The sequence below is a fragment of the Sceloporus occidentalis genome, unplaced genomic scaffold (genome assembly GCF_023333645.1).
Source record: "Sceloporus occidentalis isolate IW3139 unplaced genomic scaffold, rSceOcc1.0.p SCAF_4, whole genome shotgun sequence".
NCBI lineage: Eukaryota > Metazoa > Chordata > Lepidosauria > Squamata > Phrynosomatidae > Sceloporus > Sceloporus occidentalis.
The window spans coordinates 5467363-5490960 of record NW_028316984.1 but is presented as its reverse complement, the minus strand read 5'-3'; the positions used below and the strand labels follow the sequence as shown (position 1 = coordinate 5490960).

General features: G+C 41.5%; 1 protein-coding gene across 3 annotated transcripts in view; it reads right to left on the bottom strand.

Annotated features, from left to right (window-relative positions):
- Positions 1-23473, bottom strand: part of LOC149313458 (translocating chain-associated membrane protein 2-like) — a 59503-nt gene extending 36030 nt beyond the window's left edge. Inside the window, exons 1-4 of one of the 3 annotated variants that reach the window (XM_089519130.1) lie at positions 23205-23473; positions 8542-8605; positions 6293-6402; positions 3666-3782 (exon numbers count right to left, since the gene is read on the bottom strand). In XM_089519130.1, coding sequence (XP_089375256.1) covers positions 3666-3782; positions 6293-6402; positions 8542-8605; positions 23205-23324 — 411 coding nt within the window. In that variant the 5' untranslated portion in view covers positions 23325-23473. The remainder of the gene's footprint in view (positions 1-3665; positions 3783-6292; positions 6403-8541; positions 8606-23204) is intronic. The other 2 variants (XM_089519128.1, XM_089519131.1) reach the window with 2 other exon arrangements.
- Positions 23474-23598: the final 125 nt, after the last annotated feature.

The window sequence follows — 23598 nt, the reverse complement described above, 5'->3', positions numbered from 1 at the left end:
GTGTTTTGCAACCAAAAATAAACAGTGCCTCTTTGGAGAAAAGCCAGCCTATGGTGCTTTCATCTAGCAGCTGTTTTTCCTGGCGAAGCTCCAGTCTGCCAGTTTGTCTATCTACTCACAAGCTTCCAAGATCACTGCGTTTATCTCTGCATATTTTCCCAACAAGGGTTATGGGCACCAGGCTGAGTTCAAGACTTCGACTGGCTGTAAGTTTGTTTTTTGTTGCTGTTCATCTGTTCAGTGCTGGAAGGCAAAGAGAGGCAGAATAGTGGGAGTTGGGAAGACTGCCTGGACTTTGATGTTCTTATTTAACCATGGAGACAGCAGCCAGGTTTCCTAAACTCAGTAACTCCAGTTATAATTCCTGGGCTAAGTACTGTGAAGCTCTCCTTGTCAGGGAGGGACTTTGGTGTGTGGTACAGCGTGGACCTACGGAAGGCAATAATGAAGATGATAGGAAAGCAAGAACAACAATTTTGTTGGCCCGATTAATCATGTGCGGAATAAGAGGACTGCAAAGGCTGGGTGGGATGCTTTCAAGCAAGTTCATCAGAGCAGCACAGCATTATCCAGGATGATTTGGTGTCGGAGGCTGTATGCTTGCAAGATGCAGCAGGGGCAGGATCCGGTGAAACATTACTACTTTATGTTACCATATCTCTTATATTATTTGCATTAAACATTTCAATGTTGCTATCCTATGACCAATATTCCTTGCAAAATACAGTTAGTGTGTCCCAGTCTTTATTAGTTTTTTTCAACCCAATTTCCTCTCATTAAACTGGTTAATCTGTGAAGCTCTATCATCTCCAGCGATTTCCTTAACCAGTCATCCATCGATGATACCTCTTTATCTTTCCAGTTCTTTGCATATGTTATCCTTGCTGCAGTTATTAAATATAATAAGATTTTAAAATGTTTTCTTTCCTCCCTTTCGTCAATTATGTTCACTAAAAAGGTTTTCGGCTTAAATTTGATTTGAATATGTAAGATCTTTTGAATAATGTTATGCACTTTTTTCCAGTACCCATTTGCTTTTTTGCAAGTCCACCATATATGATATAACGATCCAACTCTTCTATGATATTTCCAACATTTTTCTTTTTTCTTTCTGTTAATTTTTGCTATCTTGTTTGGAGAGAGGTACCATCGGTGGATCATTTTATATACATTTTCCCTTACATCCATTGATAATGTGAACTTTATGTCCCGACTCCATAATCTTTCCCAATTTTCTAATTTGATAGGATGACTTATATTCCTAGCCCTATTTAATCATGCTTTCCTTTATAATTTCGTCTTCTGATTCTCTTTTCAATAGTAAAGAATATACCGTAGTTTAGAAATTGTAGATTTGTTTGATTTCAAAATAATTTCATCCAATTCATTGTCAATATTAGTGATGCCTTCTAATTTTAAATCTATCTTAAATCTTTTTTTAAGCTGTCTATATGGAAACCATGAGCATTTATAACCCTTTTCTTCTAGTTCTTGGTCAGATTTTAATTTCAGTATTTGGTCCTCCCATTTGATTAAATCATTAATATCTTAGGGGATTTCTTGAGAATGTCACTATTTCTAATTTCCATGCCTCATGTGGTGAAGCCCAACTTGGTATTTGATTATAAAATTTACCTTTAATTTTATTCCATACTAGTAATAATGATTTTCTAATTACATGATTTTCGAATTCTTTATTAACAGCTAATCTCTTGTACCATAAATATCCATGCCATCCATAAATTTTATTGAACCTTTCTACATTTAATAATTTTTTGTCTTTAAGTGTTATCCAATACATAATCCAGATGAAGGTATATGCATTATAATATCATTTTAAGTCCGGGATACCAAAACCTCCTCTTTCTTTGCATCTTTCATTATCCCTGGTTCCCCCCCCCCCATACAAATTTAGACATTTTAGTATCCCATGGTTTAAATATTCTATCATTATGAATGATCAGTAAATTTTGAAAGAGAAACATAAGTTTAGGTAAGGTAGACATCTTAATTACTGCGATTCTCCCCATTAAAGATAAATTTATTTATTTTTTCCATTTTTGCAACTCTTCCTTAATTTTTCTCCAAATCACCGTATAATTATTGTCAAATAATTCCGAATTTTTTTTGATAATATTATCCCAAGATATCTTGTTGTTTTACAAAATTGGCATCCTGCTTCTGGCTGAATTCTTTCTGTTTCTTTCTTTGATATATTCATTGCTAACAAATTCGATTTTGCTTTATTAACTTTTAATCCAGCATATTTACCAAAGTCTTGGATCTCTATCATCACTTTATGTATAGTTTCTTCGGGTTCTTCCACAATTAAAGCCAGATCATCTGCGTATGCTCTTGTTTTATATTCAATGTTTTTAATTTTTGTTCCCTTTATTTCCTTATTGTTTCTAATTTTATTGAGCAGAATCTCTAAAAACAAAATAAATAATAAAGGGGATAATGGACATCCTTGTCTTGTACCCTTATTAATATTACATTGGTCTGTCAATTCCCCATTAATTATTAGTTGTGCCAATTGTTTTTTATATATAGCGGAGATCCATTTCAAAAATTTTTTTGTCCCATATCCATATTTTCTAATGTTTTAATCATAAAATTCCAGTTAGTCAAACGCCTTCTCCATATCCACAAACAAAATTGATGCCTTTATATTAGGATTTTTCTCATAATATTCAACTAAATTAATCATTATTCTTAAATTTTGTCTCAAATATCTGTTGGGAAAAATTTGCTTTGATCATCATTTATTATTTCTTGAAGTATTCTTTTTAATCTTTTTGGCAGGACTGATGTAAAGAGTTTGTAGTCTAGATTTAATAATGAGATGGGTCTGTAATTTTGTGGTTCTGCAGAATCTTTATTAGGTTTTGGAATAATGAAAAGGCCATGCATCACTGCCATACTGGCTTCCCATATTGTTTTCTGTTGAACCTCAGGTGTTGTGTTTTCAATAAAGTATTGTTTCAAAGTATTTTTTTATTCTAGAACTCTTCATTTTTCAAAGTACAGTCATTTAATTGCTAATTAAACTGCCTGTTTTTACTCTGTGTTTGTGTAACAAAAGAACAAAAATAATCCATTTTCATATAAACTTTTCAAACCGATGGTCAAAATAATTTCCATAGGTCCAGGGGATGCATGCGTCTCCACCAGACCTTGGAAAACCACACTCCCTGTATTCTCCCCATGTTCCTTCTAGGGATGGGAGTGAAAGATAATGTTGTTATTTTGTCCTCCCCTACCACCCCAAGTTATAGACCAAATAGTGGTCTCTTTCAGAATTGGACTGACAGTCATTTCTATGACAGTCATTTTTGAAAATAGGCTAGACTAGAGTGGGGTAACAACATAGCAATCCTGCTCATCCTACTCTCCACTTTAGCACATAAGGTGCTTTGAACTAAAGTTGCTGAGAGCCTAAGGGAATCAAAGGTATTAGAGGCCCTAAAAACCCCCAAAACATTTCACTCAATCTGACTAACTTCTCCTCTAACTATTTTAAAAGCTAGTGATATAAAGGCAATAGCCACTTATATTCTTCTCACTCTTTCTTCAGTAAGCCACACTGTCTAAAATATATATAAAATATAATATTACCACCCAAATTGATTACCCAGCTTTTTAACAGAATTCAATCAGCTTACCGTTATTACTACATACAAGCTCCAGATCACAGAGGCAAGATGAAATGCTACCAACTGTCCAGACTCATTGAACTTGCTGTGCTTGATCTTAGAAAGATGAAGCCTCCGGTTGATTTTCTAGAGGAAATAAAAGAAGTCAACAAAAATAGAGGTAAGAAAAATTCACATCACATTTCTTCTCTCATAAAAATACACAGTATCTCTGTCAATATGCCACCATAACAAATGTTGAAAGATTAACTCAGGTGACTGGGGGCCACCAAGTAAGGCCTCTGCAATTTGGCATGACTTGCTAATTGTAATTATCTGTGGCTGTCATCTCCTTTCCCATCCCATGTAAAATTAGCACATAAGTACACCGGAAAGGCAGTTTACAGGCAACTCTGGATGGGGGAAAACTTTCTGGAAGTCCTAAATTATCTTCTTGTACAAACCATTTTTTTTAAAGATCGACATAACATTTTCCTCATGCTGAAGTATGTCCTGGAAGCTCCCACTACCAAAGACTACCAAAATCTTTTCATTTACACTCCCTAGGTCTCTTTAAATTAACCCAGATTTCCAAAAATGAATTGTATCTGCACATGCATGTGTTTTCCTACACTCTCACACCCAGTAAAGGTTGCTGCCAAGTAAACACAGCTGTGGTTTCCAGGACACAAATTCAACAGAGATCAAGGGAGGAATAAATGTTAAAACTTCAATAGAATCACAGAGTTGGAAAAGCCCTCAAGGCCATCAAGTCCAACCTCATTCTGCCATATAGAGTCAAAGCACGCCTGACAGCTGGCCATCCAGCCTCTGTATAAAAACCTCCAAAGAAAGAGATTTCACCACTCTCCAAGGGAGTTTGTTCCACTGTTAAACAGCTCTGTCAGGAAATTCTTCCTAATGTTGACGTGGAATCTCTTTTCCTGTAGCTTTCATTCATCGTTCCATGTTCTGCCTCCAAAGCAGCAGAAAACAAGCTTGCTCCATCCTCAATATGACACCCCTTCAAATATTTAAAAAGGGCTATCATACCACCTCTTAACCTTCTCTTCTCCAGGCTAAACATATCCAGCCCCTTAAGTCTCTCTTAATAAGGTATGGTTTCCAAACCTTTCACCATTTTATCACCCTCCTCTGGATACAATCCAGGTGAAGCCTGACCAAAGCAGAATAGAGTGACACAACAACAACAACAACAACAACAATAATAATTTGTATCCCGCCCCTCTGAGAACAATCGGGGCGGCTAACAAAGTTAAAAATACAGAACATATAAAATCCCTGATACCCTCCCGTCCTTAAAAAAGTATTAAATACAATGCAGAGTTTAGAAAGGAAAAAACAAACATACAAGTTAAGAACTGACCAGAAGGTCAACAACATCACATCAGCAAAACAATCAATGGGAGCAGTAGTATCTTATTCCCAGACGTTTTTCTGAGGCCGGGTTCTCTATTCTGGGAAGGCCTGCCAGAAGAGATCCATCTTAACAGCCTTTTTAAAGCTGTCTAAGGACTATAATTTCCCTTTATCTAGACGCTATACTTCTATTGATGCAGACTAGAATCGCACTGGCCTTTTTAACTGACGTATCACACGTATTCTACTTGTGGTCTACTAGGACTCCAAGATCTCTTTCATATATACTATTGTCAAGCCAAGTGTATCCCATAAATGATAATGATCCTGATGCTTAACTAGTATATTATAGTTTAAAAAAAATATTTAGCACTTTGATTGTAACTCCTGAATAGTAACAAAAAAGGTTAAATGGAAATTGGTGAAAATTTGTTTCTGAAATGTTACATGTTGACTAGGTTGATATGTGATCAGTAGGAAGGGGAGGGAGGGAAAGAAACTCATAATATTTCAAGGAATAGAGTGGATGTAAATCATAAATATGCAAGCAGATAAGGAATAGAAAGTTTTGATATTTTATGACAAGCACCCGGATTATTGTTTCACCTTATGACTCTGGAGAGCATAAAATAAAGACATCCTATTTATCCATTACTGATTTATTTTGCTTTGTAGGAGTGGTCCCAACCACAGTTATTCTGGTCTTTCTGTTGGAAACAAATAAAAGGTATGAGACAATAAGGATTCCCTTTCAAGAAGAGAGCATGTGTCTCCCTCTTCAGCAGCAACAGGAGTTGCTCCTGCTCCTCATAGTGGTCTTCACTTATTTTCACCCAGGCCATCTGTCCAGGGACAAGGACACCCACACAAAAACCTGCAGCAGCCAGCCACCAAAAAATAAAACAAAACAAACCCCCAGAAAAATATGGGTATGGATATACCTTTAAGAGCAAGCAGAAGATGAAATGGAAAATGGAAAATTTTGTCCCCGACAAGAGAAGAAAGGAAAGGGAACGTGGAAATGCAAGAAAAAGGAAAAAGTATTAAAGTAGCATCTAGGGAAGAATTTCAAGTATACAATGTATTACAAATTTAGCGTGAAGCAAAGCCTGAAGGTTTCCTTCTATTTCATGCAACTACAAAATGGAACTAAGAACATGCTTCTGACTTCATGGGGACATTGTGACCAACACCAACCAATTCCACATTTTCTATAGTCCCATAAGCCATGAAATAAACTTAGGTGTCCAGTAGCTTGTCTTGAAAACAAAACTTACGTCCAAGATATATTCCTGCACTACAGCATGAAGAATTATTGCTATGAAGATGTAGAAGAGGATTGTGACCAAATCCTTTATCCCATAGTGATAAAGAACAACTTCACCATCTAAAGAAAGGGAATTGAGATGAGATTAATATCAACTTTTAAGTCCAGAAGCCTCAAACTGCTAAGATTTCTAGCATTTTATGTCTGATGCAGTAAAGAAATAAAATAAAATGAAATTGACAATTTGACATTTTTCTTTGCAAATGGTTTTGGTTTGAAGCATAAGCCAAGAACCCTGGGGCAAGGCTGAGTGAGTATCATGAAGAAGTTGTTGTACTAAACATTAATTAGCATGCCGATTTCAACACTAGTTCCAGCATGCCACTGTAAATTGCTTAGGAAGCATACAAAAAGGCATGTGTTTCGTAACCAAACAGTCTACCATGGAGTTAGAAGTGGGGCTGAAACAATCTCAACTTATTATCAAACTTTAAATGGGTAAGAAGCCAGGTTCATTGGCCTGCCCTCCCTCTTTGCCACCTGACATAATTCAGCCTCAGAGGGAGAGAAAGGCCAGCCATTAGGCATAGCCTAATAGATGAGCCCTCTCTCCATGCTATCTGACATTATCTGACGGAGAAAAAGGCAGGCCCAGGTCCATCAAGCCTGGCATAAAGTAAAAAGATAAACCCTCCCTCCATGCCATGTGCCATAGTCCAGGCCTTCCCTATTGCCATTCCGTTCTCCTTTTGTATCATGTCTTTTTTAGACTAAGCCTGAGGGCAGAGAAATGTCTAAATAATTATCTGTAAGCAGCTCTGAGAGCCTTTCTGGCTGAAGAGTAGGTTATGAATACAGTAAATAAATAAATAAATAAATAAATAAATAAATAATACAAAAGAAAGGGATTTGGGAACAAAATCTTTTTATATTTTATCCTTATTTGTAAAAGTGTTCTTCTTATAAAATGATCACTGAAGTCCTTGTCCATTTTGGCCTTACCATACCATATATGTGCATGCAAGCCAAAGATTTGAGTCTTCTAATTTAAGTAGACTTTCATTTTTTAAGTTTAATCACTCTGTTATCCAAGTTAATCTGCATGCACAATAGTACAATTTCAAATCAGGTAGACCAAGTCCTCCTCTATCACTGGCATCTTGAAGGGTCTTCCATTTACTCTTAGTTTCTCCATCCAAATGAATATAGATAAATCTTTGTTCCATTGTAAAATATTTTTTGTTCATAATGACTGGTAAGTTTTGGAATGAAATGAAAATAGACTGTATCCTGTTTCAAAGGTTTGTGCAAATTAGGAATTTGAAACTGGCACCATCACTATTACTATTATTATAATTTATATCCCACATTTCCCTCAAAATTGGAACACTAAGCTGCTTAAAAATTAAATTAACAGTATAATTAAAACATACAAAAATGAACATTAAAATAGAATTAAACTACAGTTGCCCCTCCTAACTTGTGGGTCTCAGATTGGCGACCTCGATTATGCATGGAGGGGCAACCTGCATTAATTCTAATGGCACGCACGCCCGGGCCACTCACACAGGAGGTCACTCTATTCAAGACTATGAGACTTGAATATGTGTGAGCCTCCGTTTTTGCGGCGGCGGGGGGTCCAGAACGGATCCCGTGTAAACAAAGGGCCAACTGTAGTACTATATGAAAACTTCACTCATTAAAAGAATAAAATGCAATCAAAAAGATAGAAGTGCTTAAAACAATACATATTAAAACAATCAAAAATACTAAAATGCCTAAAAACAATAAAAATAAAATTATATACATGCCTTTAAAACCCTTTCCCTATAGAAAAGCTTTAGCCAATTCCTTCAGTTTAAGGGAACTGACTAGCTCCCATGACATCACTTCTCACTATTCCACCCACTGGACAGAGAATCATCGCGGCACTAAACAAATAATAACATTCCAGACTCAGTCATTATTTAAAAGTTAATGTGCTTCTCTTTGCAAAGGTAACAAGCACATAATGAGAACCTGAACTTCATTATTCTCAAGCACATTGACAGTGACATCATTACTTCAAAAACCTTCAGACAAAATGCAGATGCTTCTGAGGCATTGTAATCATATTTAATGACAAAAGGTGTACTAGCCAGCTTGGAGAAAAGCAGTGGCAAAATTACTTTTTATTTAGTGAACCCCACTTCTTTCCCGTAACTGTCCCTCTCCCAACTTCTTATCATGTGTTAATAAAATGTGCATACGCTCTCTTACCTGTTGTAGGCACACTAACATTATACTGAGGTAAGATAAACAAGAAGGCAGTCTTGGCTGTAACCTGTAAAGATAATAAAAATTTCTATATTAGTTTGCTTGAGTTCCTTTACGCTTCACTTCACTGGCTCCCTCTCCCTTTCCGCATTCAGTATAAGCTCCTGCTGTCGACATTCAAAGCCCTCCATGGACTGGCCCCTCCTTACTTATCAGACCTTCTTTCTCCTCACCTTCCCACCAGGGCCCTCCGTTCTGGTAGTCAAGGGTTCCTGTCTCAGCCCAGGATTTCCTCTGCCCCATCTCGGATTCGCCCCTTTTCACTTGCTGCCCCTCACTCCTGGAACCTTCTTCCTCCACAAGCAAGAGCCATCACTTCTTTAACCAGCTTCAAAACGGAGCTGAAAACCATCCTGTTCAGAGAAGCCTTCCCAGGCATCGCATAATTGTCGCTTACTATCTGATGTTCTGTTGTTGGCTGTTTATCGATCCATTTCCTGTATTGCTATGTACTGTATATGTATTATCCTACTTGTGAGTATGTATTTTCCCTGGATAATGATTAACCTTCCATTTTGGAGCCAAGCCCTCCCTCCAGTCCATCTGCCTGGGTCCAGGCCTCGGAGGTAGAGAGGAACTGCTGGACCTCTTACCCTTTCCCGTCACCACTCCCTTCTCCTTCTGTGTCATGTCTTTTTAGATTGTAAGCCTGAGGGCAGGGAACCGTCTAACTAAAAAGATTGCATGTACAGCGCTGTGTAAATTTACAGCGCTTCATAAATAAAGGTTAATAATAATAATAATAATAATAATAATAAAAAGGAAACACTTTTGTCATCAACATTTTTTTGTCCCACTATCACAATGATGGTGTATGAATATTGGACTAGGACTCAGGGAGACCAGAGTTCAAATCCCCATTCAGCTAAACCATGGGTGACCTTGGGCAAGTCCCACTCTCTCAGTCTCAGAGGAAGGCAAAAGCAAACCCTCCTCCGAACAAATCCTGCCAAGAAAACCTTGGAATAGGGTTGTCTTAGGGTCACCATAAGTCAGAAATGACTTGAACACGAGAAATCATTCTGGGAGCTTGCAGCTACAGAACTGATTTCAAGTGCTCCCCCTTATCAGGGATGATGAGGGAGAGCAGCAGGGACAGTCCTCAGTGAAGGTGCAGGAAATCCCTGTAGAATCAGCATAGGAAACGGCTGCTGTTAAGCCTTGGAGGAGGCAGGTAGTGGTCGTGGGGGACTCCTTGCTGAGGGATACAGAATCAGTGGTGTGTGCGCCTGGAAAGTTTCATCAGAGAGGGGTTTGCTATTTCTAGCCTGAGGCTGAGAGATTGTACCTTGGGTTTTTCCCTGGAGGTCCTACCCTCAGAGGGCAGAAGTTCTTCCCCCCACCCCTAGAAGGTGGAAGCCCCACCCCTGAGGGAGGAAGTCCTGCCCCTGGCACCCAGTGCCACCTGACGAAGGAATTCCTCTAAATTTGGGCCCATCTCTAAAATGTTTGCGATCACTGCTATATAGGGAGGCTATTTGATGTTCTTTTTTGTTGCCTGTTTTACTAAACCATTTCCTGTGTTGCTATGTATTTTATATGTATTATCCTATTATTTCTTAGATTGTACGCCAAAGGCAGGTTTACTCTTATCTATTTATTGTTTGTATGTACAGCACTGTGCAAATCTACAGCACTATATAAATAAAGAAAGAAGGAGGAGGAGTAGGAGGAGGAGGAGAGCAGAGGTGCCGCCAAAAAGCACCATACTGCTTTGGAAGTTCCAACCAAGTACCACGCAGGCACATTGCATTCCACATGTGTAAGTCACAGAGACAACAAAGAAGAAATTTAATGATGGCTATCATGTCATCTCTCAGTCATCTCTTCTCCAACTTAGACATATCTACCTCTCTAGGTCATTCCTCATTCCAGACTTTCATTGTATTGATAACCCTTCTCTGGACACATTCCAATTTGTCGATATCCTCCTTCAGTCTTCTCTCCATCCCAAGCTTCTCTATATTTTTCTTTACTGTCAGCTCCAACTTTACTGTCAAATCAGAGGTTTAAACTGGGCAGATCTGGGTAAAAATGAACCCCCAATATGCCTACTCAGGGGAGACTGGTCTATTTCCCACTGGTCAATAGTCTGCTGATGGTCAGACTCTTCCTCCTCTTGATTATAGGTATATGTTTTTAATGTTCATGTTGATGTTATAGGCTTTATGGGGGTTTAATATTAAACCATCCGATAACACTAGGCACTTTTCATATACCTAACGAAAAATTTATGAGCCCTCTTTTTACGACTCTTAAGATAACTAACAGTTGAAGAAGTAATAGTGGAGACGGATCATTCAAATGAAGTTTTAGCTATATTTTTAGACAGATCAGGGCACTGATTTGCAAAAAATAAAATAAAATCCTAATTTTCCCACTACTGAATGCAGTGAACAAAGCTGGACTGATTGATCCATGGAGAACTTCCAAATGTAAGACTATACTTTTTATTCTGTCTCTCATCAACCCAACTCTCAGACAGGTCACTTTTTCTTAAATAAGTCATTATTATCACACATTCAAGATGTAGTTATTGAACCAAACCAATCAATAACCTATAATTTTAAACTAGACTCTGATAATTTACCTCCTATAAAAATCTGTAGATGTAGTCCTTATTTACTGATGGGTTATCATTTAAAAAAGTCAATACAAGAAGCTATAAAACATTTTCCCAACAAAAGTGGAACCTTCTAATACTTGATACCAAAAACCATAGCTGGTTAAGTCAGTATTTAACATTTAAAATCACCAGGGTGACACTCCAGGTACTAGGAAGACATTCTTCCTTCCCACTTTTCCATCAGGAAGACTCTGCCAGAATTTAAACCTTTTGCCACTGATCCATCTCAGGGAGGGGCAGCAGAAGGGGTAGGGCAAGGAGACGTTGGATAGGAAAGGTGTTTTAATTCTGTCAGAGGTTTCCTTGTGTGAAGATGGGAAACAAAGTGATACAAGGAATTCTGGCAGTGCCTTCCTTGTGAGAAAATGGGAAACAGAGTGAGGCAGGAGTTTAAATTCTAGCAGAGGTTTCCTTGTGGAAAAAGTGGGAAACAGGGTGAGGCAGGGGTTTAAATTTCAGCAGCAGCTTTACAATGTGAAGGTGGGAAAGAGAGTGAGGTTTAAGTTTTAACTGTGGCTTTGTGGTGGGATTGGCTTCCATGGGAGGGAGGCACTGGCTTTCCAGTGTCTTTCTTCAGCCTCCGCTAGTGCCCTGGGGCAACTTTTCAGCCTGGTCTTTGTGGGCTAAAAAAAATAAATAAATATTTCTTCATTTCAATCTGTACAAATCCTCAGATATTGAACCCATGAATATCAAGGACTCACTGTCCAAGAAGGAAGGCGAGAGGCCAAAAGAGTGTCCCTTTTGTCTGATATTGCCATACTCGCCCATTACCTTTGAAAGGCACAACTATATTAATGCATTAGCCAAGAAAAAAGCAGAACTTGAAGAACTGGGCATCAATAAAACTCGATCATTATTACATTACCAAAGCATATTATTATGGACATAAAAATAAAACTTAAGCGGCTAGCCAAACTAGTTAAAAATAAAGCACTTAAGAAAATGATGCCAAGTATACTTACTGCAAATGGTGAAACAAAATCTAATTAAATGTGATTCTGCAAAATGTTCAAAATTATTATTCTACTCTATATACCTCTGAATTTACTATAATTGTACTTTACACAGTTCACTGAATCATTTCCACAAGATGAAATTAATTGTGCTATTAGCAATGTGAAATCTGATAAATACTGCAAATGGGTTTTCAGGTGATTTTTTTACAAGATGTTAAAAGATTATCTATCTGTCCCCTCATATAGTAAATCTTTTTAATGAATTGATACATGCTGCTCCACTTTCAACCAGCTGGAAAACCTCCAAAATTATTTCCATACCCAAAACTAAAGAGAACCCAATAGTGTTTACATTTTTATATTTAAACACATTTAGACTCATAGCTTGCATTAATCAAGTCTCCAAACTCTTGACCTCTATCTTAGCCAATAAAATAAATTCCTTTATAGGAGAATAGGAAAGGCCGAATTCCATCATGCCTAAAAAGGACAGTGGTCAAACCACTTTTAAAGAAGCCTTCCCTTGACTCCCTAGATTAAAATAACTACAGGCTGGTGTTGCTTTTACCATTCTTAAGCAAGAATGATCACGAGGGCAGTTGCCATTCAACTCCAGTCTGTGAGGAAACTGATTTTCTAGATCAATTTGAAACCACCATGGTCACCTTAGTTGAGACCACCATGGTCAACTTAGTTGATGATCTCCACCTGGGCAGAGTGTGACTCTGATGGTGCTCTTGGACATCTGAGCAGCATTCGATACCATCAATCACGGTATCCTTCTGGAACGCCTGGGAGAGCTGGGAGTTGGTGGCACTGTGCTGTGTTCCTACCTCTGAGGCAGATTCCAGATGGTGGTGGTGGGAGAGAGCTGTTCTTCTAAAAGAAAGTTAAAATCTGGCATCCCTCAGGGTGCCATTCTGTCTCCCATGCTATTTGACATTTACATGAAGCCGCTGGGCAAGATCATCTGGAGATAAGGGGCAGGGTGTTATCAGTATGCTGATGACACCCAAATATGTTTCTCTATGTCTCAGACTGAGGCAGTGACTAAGGAAGACATCTCTCCTCTGAATGACTGTCTTAAGGTGGTAATGGACTGGATGAGGGAAAACAAACTCAAATTGAATCCGGTAAGACAGATGTATAGTGGGCCCTTCTCTTACACAGGGGATCCTTCTGGACACACACACATGTAAGAGAAAAAACGTGTAAGCCCAAGCCCCATTAGAAGTAATGGGGCTCATGCCCGTGGCGCAACCCACTACCTCTTCCAGGATGCACAAGGCTTTTTTCCGGCGCAGCTTCCAGCATATGATGGAAGCCACGTATGGCGTGCCGGCATATGACGCAGGCACACTGTACTTGCTATAGGGATCCCCTAATCCGGGAATGGAGATATTTCAACCAGTTCTGAATGGAGTCACACTTTCCCTGAAGGATTGCACACACAGTTAACAGGTGCTTGTGCTATCTACTGAGGTAATGAGTTCAGGAGCACTCCAAAACTGTGTGTGTAGTCCTTCAGGGAAAGTGTGACTCCATTCAGAATTGGTTGACATATCTCCATTCCCGCCAACTGTGACTCTTCCTGGACTCGGGTGACCTAGAAGAAAGGTTACTCAACTATAACTGTGGTTCTTCAAGTGGTCATCTATGCCCTCACACAATTGGGTATTGCGCCTGTGCAGAGCCCCGCCCACTCTCATGTACTGAGCATGCCCAGTCCTGCCAATCTAGCTCCTCCTTCAGTTCAATTCCACCACAAAACATGGCAGGTAGATAGGGTGGGATTTGTGTGAGGGCACAGACGACTACTCGAAGAACCACAGTTACAAGTGAGCAACCTGTTCTACTTGTTTGTGGTCTCTGTGCCTCACACAATTGGGTGACTAAAAAGCTAACCTAAGGAGGTGGGAAGGTCACTGCAAAATAGAGGAAAGGACAGCACGACCAAAACTGGCATCTTGATGAGATCTGGAATCTAGCTGGTAGTGCCAAACAAAAGTAGAAGGTTGGGACCATGTGGCTGCCCTGCAGACATCAGGTAGAAGGATGCCTTTAAGGAAGGCAGCAGAGGAAACAACAGCCCTGGTTAAGTGTGAATGTACACCAACAGGAAGAGGGCTTTTGACCAACTCATAAGTCCAGAATGGGACGAAGGCCACCACCTTGTTTTGGAACTGTAAAATACCGAGAAAAGAAGCCGTCCAGCCTGCAACTGGGTGGAATGCGTTGGAGGTACCTTTGTTGAGAAGGGAGACGATCTCTTCCTGGAGAGTTGGGGAAGACGAAGTGGAACAGAAAACGCCACATGGAGAAATATTTGAGAATTCTATGGCATAACCCAAACGAATGATGGTAAGGACCCAAGTGTTGGAGGTGATTTGGCAACATTGGTCGTAAAAGCTGGATAGTCTGGGTGGGGGAGCAGACAGAGGGAGAGAGAGAGGATGGACAATGGTGTCTTCATCTCGGTGGAGTTGTAAAAAATGGGACTTAGAAGAGGAAGAAGGCTTCTTCGAAGATTGTTGTTGATTCTGACGTTGTTGTTGATTGTTGTTTGTTGTGTTTATAGGGTCTTCCTGAAGACTGTTGTGAAGAGCCCTTATGTTGGGATACGTTTCCAGAACGCGGTTGAGAATAATAATAAGAAGGGGCTAATGCCACTGGCATCTCTTGTTGTTTATTCGTGGTCGGCCCAAGGCGTTTACCAGTCAGACATTTTTGGCCAGAGTACCGAGGGAGTCGTCTGTATTGGCTGCAAACAGGCACTCACCATCAAAAGGAAGGTCTTCAGTTTTGTTTCTGGCTTCATCAGTAAGATCTGTTGACTTGAGCCAGGCAAACCTGCAAAGGGCTATGGCACCAGAGATGATTTTAGCCGAACAGTCTACAGAGTGTCTGACCAAGTGGAGCTGTTGGTTAACCAAAGAGAGGGCCTCAGCATAGAAATACACAACTGCGGATTTTTATTCCTCAGGCAGATAGGGATGAAGGAAGCCATCTTGTCCCAAAGAAACTTCTGGTAGGCTGCCATGCAGGCTTGGAGGTTGGCGACCTTAGCATTCAGGACAGCAGAAGAGTAGCATCTGCGTCTGAAGATGTCCATATGTCTGCCATCTTTGTCTACTGGAGCAGAATGAGTCTTGCCTGATGATTTTCTAGTGGATTCGACAACCTGAGAATTGGGTGCAGGATGGGTGAAGAGGTATGGGGCTATATCCGGTTGAACCTTGTACACGCCCTCAAGTTTCTTAGATGCCGGGGGCCAACCCCCTGCCATGCAGGAACTCCCAATCAAAGCACCCCCAACAGATGGCCATCCAGCTCTGTTAAAAACACTCCAAAGAAGAAGATTCCACCACACTCCGAGGGAGTATGTTCTACTGTCGAACCTCTCTTACTGTCAGGAAGTTCCTCCTAGTGTTTAGGTGGAATCTCTTTTCCTGTAGCTTGCATCCATTGTTCCATGTCCTCTTCTTCGGACCGGCAGAAAACATGCTTGCTCCATCCTCAACATGACACCCCTTCAAATATTTAAACAGGCCTATCATATCAACTCTTTACCATCTCTTCCACACACAGCCAGCTTCCAAAGTCACTACTCATAGAGCATGGTTTCCATTTTGGTTGCCCCCCTCTGAACATGCTCCAGCTTCTCAACATCCTTTTTGAATTGTGGTACCCAGAATTGGATGCAGTACTGCAGGTAAGGCCTGACCAAAGTAGAATAGTGTGATACTATTACTTCCTTTGATCTAAACACTACAATTCGCTCTCATTATCCGTGAACTTGCCATCTGCTAATTCAAGCATCCATGGATGGCAAGCCCACATTGCCCCCAATGGTGGAGCCTGCATGTGGCTGTGCCACCATTACAGACAGCCTCCATTGTCCCATGGCAGCACATGCATGTGGCTGCATCACCATTAAGTCCTATTGTCCTTAACGCAGCTGCGCCTCCACAGGGGACAAAGGGGGCTGTTTCTAATGGCAGCAAGGCTACATGCATGCACTGTCACTGTAGTTCCTTTGTCCCCAATGGGAGCACAGCTGTGTTCAAAGGGAGTGCACACACAAAAAAGGCATTTGGGACAACAGAACTTAAACACCCACAGATTTTGGTATCCAAAGGGGGTCAGGAACGGAGGCTCCATGGATACTGAGAGCCAACTGTACTTCTATTGATGCAGCCTAGAATCACATTGGCCTTTTTAGCTGCCGCATCACACTGTTGCCTCAGGCTCAATTTGTGGTCTACTAGGAGTCCTAGCTCTCTTTCACATGTACTGTTGTCAAGCCAGATGTCCCCCATCCAATATGTGTGCATTTCACTATTTCGCCTGATGTAGCAGTGATGTTTTATAAATTATTGCAGACCCTCCTCTCCAGCTAACCATTCAAAGGGAGTGCGCACACACAAATTTGTGCTTTAAGGGTAGCCAAAGGAACAGTCATCCATTGATAGCCAGGTTTCAGTGATCACACATAAAGGTATTCTGTGATCTAACAAATAGTTGGCCAAAAATCCTGCTTTTGAAACCAGTGAGCAAGCATTCCACAATAACAGTAGCCATGGCATATACTCCCATAAAGTAGATAAAGCAACAGGAGGTAAATCATGAGACCGGTGTTGATTGCGATTACACCATAAGCACAGTAAGTGTGTTTGCTGTAAAACCATAAGGGCCAACATTATACAATTCTAGAAAGCAATCACTGTCTTAGAATGCAGTAATGACCTCTCTTTTTTCATCTTGTTCTTATCAAGCAATTCACTCTTTCTGCTCCCCATGCTTTCAATTCCCAACTGCCAAACAGAGCAAGACAGGTAGATTTACAGCTCTCTAATCCACAATTTGAATTCCAGTGTCTTCTGTCTAGGATAAGACTCACGCTATGATTTTACAGTTTAAATCCTTACATCTTAATTTTGCCCCCAGTTTTACTATCCAGGCTTCCAGGTCATCAACTTCTAGAACAAAAATCTTTTACTGAGAAATGGTTTCCTTTTGTTGATTATGTTAATCATAAAATATAACACTTGAAACTGCCATTTCATCATATTGACCAATGGAAAGATGTTAAACACACCTGAACCATAAGTAATATTGTCAGACCCCATGATCACCCATTTAACAACTTCATTAATCTGAGAAATGCCCATCTGTATTATTTGATTGCATTATTGTTGTTTAATGATAAATGATTGCACACAAAATGGTTGATTTGTTATGATTTAAAAACCTAGAAAACATGAAAAAGTACATTTTAACAGACTTCTACGGATACGGGTTTACTCCTACAGTAATGCATTTGAGTGATTTCATGATATGGGAAAAAAGCTTGCACTGAAGTCCAGCTCATCCCTCATGCTCCAGATTAAAAACTGACCAAATGAGATACTATTTTTATACCAAGTACCAAAAATGTGTATGTGGAAGGACATCCCAAGTATAAACTTTGAAGTAACTCTCTTTACTGGTCAATCAGATTAAACTGAGACAATCTCCAAATTAAGACAATCATGTTTTACTTTGTAAAAGCATTGTTTGGTACTCCAAACAACAGTTTCCCTCTGTACATTTTATCTTAAGATAAGTCAGATTTCCCCTCCAAGCTAAAGAGAGACAGCCACTCACAAGCAGTTTTTGAAATATTTAGTCTTTTTAAAAGTAGCTACAAAACCTGTAGTGAATGTGCAACTGGATTTGCATGTGATTTTGGAATTCATTTCCCTGCCAGCTGGTATTTCTGACTAATTAAATCCGATCTCTTCAATCCTTCTCTCACAGGCCATTAAAGTTTCTGTTTACCAGAAAATGACCTAACTGACGTGAATGGAAAGCAAAGTGAGAAATGTGCTAGGTAAAGCAGTTAAAATTCCCTTTTCTCTAATTTGCTAGTACAAAGATGCCATCTTTGTCTCCTCTCTCACCAGCAGTTTGCTTTGAAACGTGGCATTGGGCTGGAAAAGAGAAGGTGCTTTTTTAACTAAACTTCTCCATCACATAGTCAACAGAGCCACAGACATGGGTGTGCACTTACACACACACACACACCATGGTTGCTGGCTGGGCTATTCTAGCATCCATGTCAGGAGAGTGTGCTGGACCAAGTTCACAAGAGCTGCTACTGTACTTTACTTAGAAAAGTGGGAGGGGTAAAAGAGAAGAGGGAAAAGAAAGGGAGGGCTAGAAAGATGGAAGGAAGAGTTCAGCATTCCTGGCATTTCTTGCAAAGTGCCAGGCTGAGGCAAAAAAAGCATATAGTTACACGAAGAAAAAACTTCAAAGGAACCACAAGGAGGAGGGAGAGAAAGTCTTAAATCTACCCAAATATTGCTATAGTTTGGGATTGTATAAAGTTCAGAAAGGAACCCTCCAGCTTGCCACAAAAAGGCAAGCCTGCACATGAATCATAGCTTCATATCAAGTTAGCAGTAAAATGTTCATAAGAGTCCACCAACCAGGAGATGGGAAGAGTGAGGAAACTAAATGTGAGGGAAATGTGAGACTGCATCCTAGGCATCTGTTACACAGAAATGAAACTGAAGAAACTGAGAGAAGGGTATCAGAATAAAGCAAGAATGCCAGGATTCTATCAAGTATCAAAGTTTCACAGTGAAGATAAAAACATAAAAGGAAGAAAAGAAGAAGAAATGTGTATTACAGTGGTCCCTTTCCTTATGTGGAGGATCCATTCCGGACACACACACACACACACACACACACACACACACAGCATAAGGGAAATTCCGTGTACGCTTGAGCCCCATTATAGCCAATGTGGCTTATGCCCACGGTGGCGCACACACCATTACTCTTTGCGGCGCGCAGTGCCACTTCTTCCGGATATGACACAGGTGCACTGTACTGCATGGTTTGGTGCTGCTTTGAGATTAACTGGCTTGGTTTCAAAGCTCTAGGCTTTATGATTTATTGTTAGCACTGTGTTTTTGGTAGTTTGCTTCATTATTTGATGGTTATGGTATGCTGTGGTTAACCTCTTGATTTGTTACACTGGAAACTGCCTTGAGAGGCATTCACTCAGAAAAGAAATAAAAATCAAAAAGACCTGCTCAGGAACACTTTTCTGACTGTGCTACAGATGTACAGGGGTAGGTGCGTGGGCATGGGTGTCTTCCATGGAAATTTGCCCTTTATTTCATCTTATAGCAAATCCCCTTAAAAGTTTCTGAGGGCCTGTTACAGACTGGCAAAATAAAGCTGCTTTGGGTCTCTTTGGAGGTATGCTGTTTAAATGATGCATGCATCCTAAGAATCCGGAAGCTGCACCAAAGCTGCACTCCAGTGCTTAGGAATGGAGTGTGGCTTTGGCGCAACCTCCGGACTCTTAGGACCCTTGCATCATTTAAATAGCATACCTCCAAAGAGACCCGAAGCAGCTTTATTTTGGCAGTCTGTAACAGGCCTGAGGCTTCTCAGAGTCCCTGTGATATAGTTTTAAAAACACCACCACACAGAGATGTCTAAATCCTATTATTAGAGTACACTCTTTAAATCAGTGGGATTTACCTGTATGTTGACTTACCATCCAATACTGAATGGATCTACTCTAGGGAGTAACCAACAGGATACCAACCATAGAATGCTACACAATGATAAAACCACATGACCCACTGATTAAAGGCAGCTACATCAGTGACAATTTCAACAGGGCTATTCTGTTTTATGACAACATAAGAAATGTATAGCACACACTGAAGACCACACAGAGAAAAGAAGTTATAAAGCCAACATAGCCTCCTGCTTAAGTATGAACAGAATGGTTTTCTATTAGTAAAATCTAGCAGTTCATCCAAGAATTAGTTAGTGAGCTACCAGCCTGTGGACAAAGGGAATTCTGGGAAGAAGGATTTCAGGATTTAAAATTCCCTAGTAATACAGACTGTGCTGTTGTTGTGTGCCTACAAGGCATTTTCTAGGGCTTCCTTGGCAGATTTCTTTAAAGAGCGTTCACCATGGCCATCCTCTCAGGCTGAGAGAGTGACTTGCCTAGTGGGTCTTCATGCTCGAGTAGGAACTCAAACCCTGATCTCCAGAGTGACAGTGCAATGCTCAATGCACTATAGCACACTGTCTCTCTCTGACTAGTGGACATATATCAAAGCAAGTGTCTCCATAAAAAGCTTTTACACTTTAAAAAGAAAAGAAAAATACTTCTTTGTCCCCAGGACAGAACGCTCTGTTTCTACTTACATCTTGGAAAAGACTTCCAAATGAAGTGGACAGGACCATAATGATGGAAGAGGAGAAGACTTTGTCTAACAACAGCATGCTGTTAGGAAATGGGATTGGATAGCAAAATGGTACAAAGGACCTTTTTTTTACAGACATGTCCTTAAGAGGACAGCTTCCAGGGCTGCTGGACAAGCAGAGAGGAAGGGCAACAGGCATTTGTCTACTTGCTATCCTCCTAACTCCTCTTCTGTTTTTCCTTTGGGAAATATGGCACTTACCATTTGTACCTGCTATGCCACGGAGAAGAACTAGCACAGTAAGTGAAGGCAGAATCTTTTCCCTGCAAACTCTTTTTTTGGATGACAAAGGCCTGTTACAGACTGCCAAAATAAAGCTGCTTCGGTTCTCTTTGGAGGTATGCTATTTAAATGATGCATGGGTCCTAAGAGTCCGGAGGTTGCGCTAAAGCCACACTCCATTCCTAAGCACTGGAGTGCGGCTTTGGTGCAGCTTCTGGATTCTTAGAGTGCATGCTTCATTTAAACAGCATACTTCCAAAGAGACCCGAAGCAGCTTTATTTTGGCAGTCTGTAACAGGCAAAAGAAGGAGCTCACAAACTGAGAGAACAACCAGCAGAAAGAGTAGCAAAAAGCAGCTGCTGTTTTCACTCTCATCTCCTGGGCCAGATGTGCTTGCCAAGAAAGAAGCCACAGCTGCTGTTCTTTACAACCACTTGAGCTATTTGTTCTTCTGGTGGGCAATAGCAAGGAGCAGTACCTGTGGCTGCTTACTCACCCTCTCCTTCAGACACATGGAAGGTAGAATTAGGTCCAATTCCTTTCGTTTCACACCAGCCAGAAAGGAAACAAGGACTTCATCCACACTGCAGAAATAACTGAGTTTGACACCACTTTAACTGCCATGGCCCAATACTATGTGATTCTGGGAACTGCAGTTTGTTGTTGTGCCAGAGTTCTCTAACAGAGGCAGCTAGATGTGTCACAAAACTACAATTCCCAGAATTCCATTGCAGTGAGCCATGGCAGTTAAACTGGTGTCATACTCAATTATTTCTGCAGTGTGGATACAGTAAAAAAGGAGGCAAGTGAGTAGAAGCACTTCCTTTTCCTTATCTACTTGCTTTGGCTCTACAGATGACCAAGCAACAAAGACCAGCACCAGCAGCACCTCCATTCTCCCTTTCTCTGGGAGGTGGAGCAGTAGCATCAGGACCAAGAAGTGTATGAACTACCTGTGTTTATCAGGTGTTTTCTATATCTGCATGAAGTTCTTCTTGTCCCATTGTGTTTCTCCAGAAATCCCATTCCTAGCTGCAATCTTTTATTCCCTCTGCAAGATGTATGGAGTTTTTCTCCCTTAGGCACTTCTGGTACAGGCCAGGATCCATGTCACATTTCTATGCCCACAGTCTAGGTCCCTGCTGATATATTTTTGGGCTGCCCCACCTTCACCAGAGAGGTATCCCAAAGACCTGCATTCCCATGTTACATTTCCAGTTACCAGATGTTCCAGGTGTGAAATCCCAAAGCTGAACTCTCTGGCCTTTACCAGAGCCAGTGGAGGGGCCCCGAAGGGGAGGGGAGGAATAGAGGAGGGAAGAAGGGAAGGCAGGGAAAGGAAAGCGAAGAACGAAGAGAAGAAGGGAAGGAAGGGAAGGAAGGAAGAAAGAAAGAAAGAAGAGAAGAAGGAAGGGAAGGAAGAGAAGAAGGAAAGGAAGGAAGGGGAAGGGAAGGAAGAGAAGAAGGAAGAGAAGAAGGGAAGGAAGAGAAGAAGGAAGGGAAGAAGGGCAGGAAGGGAAAGGAAGAAGGAAGAGAAGAAGGGAAAGAAGGGAAAGGAAAGGAAGAAGGAAGAGAAGAAGGGAAGGAAGAAGGAAGGGAAAGGAAAAGGGAAGAGAAGAAGGGAAGGAAGAAGGAAGGGAAAGGAAAAGGGAAGAGAAGAAGGGAAGGAAGAGAAGAAGGAAAGGAAGGGAAAGGAAAGGAAGAGAAGAAGGAAGGGAAGAAGGGCAGGAAGGGAAAGGAAAGGAAGAAGGAAGAGAAGAAGGAAGAGAAGGAAGGGAAAGGAAAAGGGAAGGGAAGGAAGAGAAGAAAGGAAGGAAGGGAAAGGAAAGGAAGAAGGAAGAGAAGAAGGAAGAGAAGGAAGGGAAAGGAAAAGGGAAGGGAAGGAAGAGAAGAAAGGAAGGAAGGGAAAGGAAAGGAAGAAGGAAGAGAAGAAGGAAGAGAAGGAAGGGAAAGGAAAAGGGAAGGGAAGGAAGAGAAGAAAGGAAGGAAGGGAAAGGAAAGGAAGAAGGAAGGGGAAGGAAACGAAAAAGGAAGAGAAGAAGGAAAGGAAGAAGGAAGAGAAGAAGGAAGGAAAGGAAGGGAAAGGAAAGGGGAAGAGAAGAAGGGAAGGAAGAGAAGAAGGGGAAGGAAAGGAAGAAGGAAGAGAAGAAGAAAGAGAAGGGAAGGAAGAGAAAGGAAAGGAAGAGAAGAAGGAAAGGAAGGAAGGGGAAGGAAAGGAAGAAGGAAGAGAAGAAGGAAGGGAAGGAAGGGGCTCCGTGTGAGCAGAAGGCAGAGATCCTACTGCCCCCCTTCTCTCTCTGAGGCGTCCCTCCCGGGAGGAAAAGGCAGCAGCGGCCCTTCTTGGCCAGCGGCCTCCTCTCGCTGCCTCTGCCCTTGAGGGGGAAGGCGGGTGCCTGGCGCCGGGGTCCGCCGGGCCCTTCCAAGACAGAACGTGGGCCCTGGGCCGGGAAGGAGGGGCGTTTGGGGAAGGGGCTTTGCCGGAGGAGGCCGGGCGGTTCCCGGGGAGCGCTCACCTCGAACATGAGCGAGAGGAGGACGCAGAGCACCAGGCAGAAGCCGATGTCGGCGTGGTTGTGGATGAGGAACTCCTGGCTGAAGAGCGGGTGGCTCTTGGTCCGCCGCCGGAACGCCATGGCCGCCAGGGACACACAGCGGCCCCGCCCCGCCCAGCGCCGCCAACTTCTCCGCGGCCCGGGCCGAGTCCGCCAGCAGCAGCGCCTCGATCACGGCCCCTCTGCGCAGGCGCGGCCCCGCCCAGCCCCGCTTAACCTTCCTTGACTGCGCCTGCGCGGGAAGAGGCCGAGGCCCGGCCGCAGGGCCAGTGGGGCGCCGCGTGGCACTCCGGCTGCCGCCCCAAGCCCCGCCCAGAAGCTGTGGCGCCGCGCCTGCGCAGTGGGCAGGGCCCAG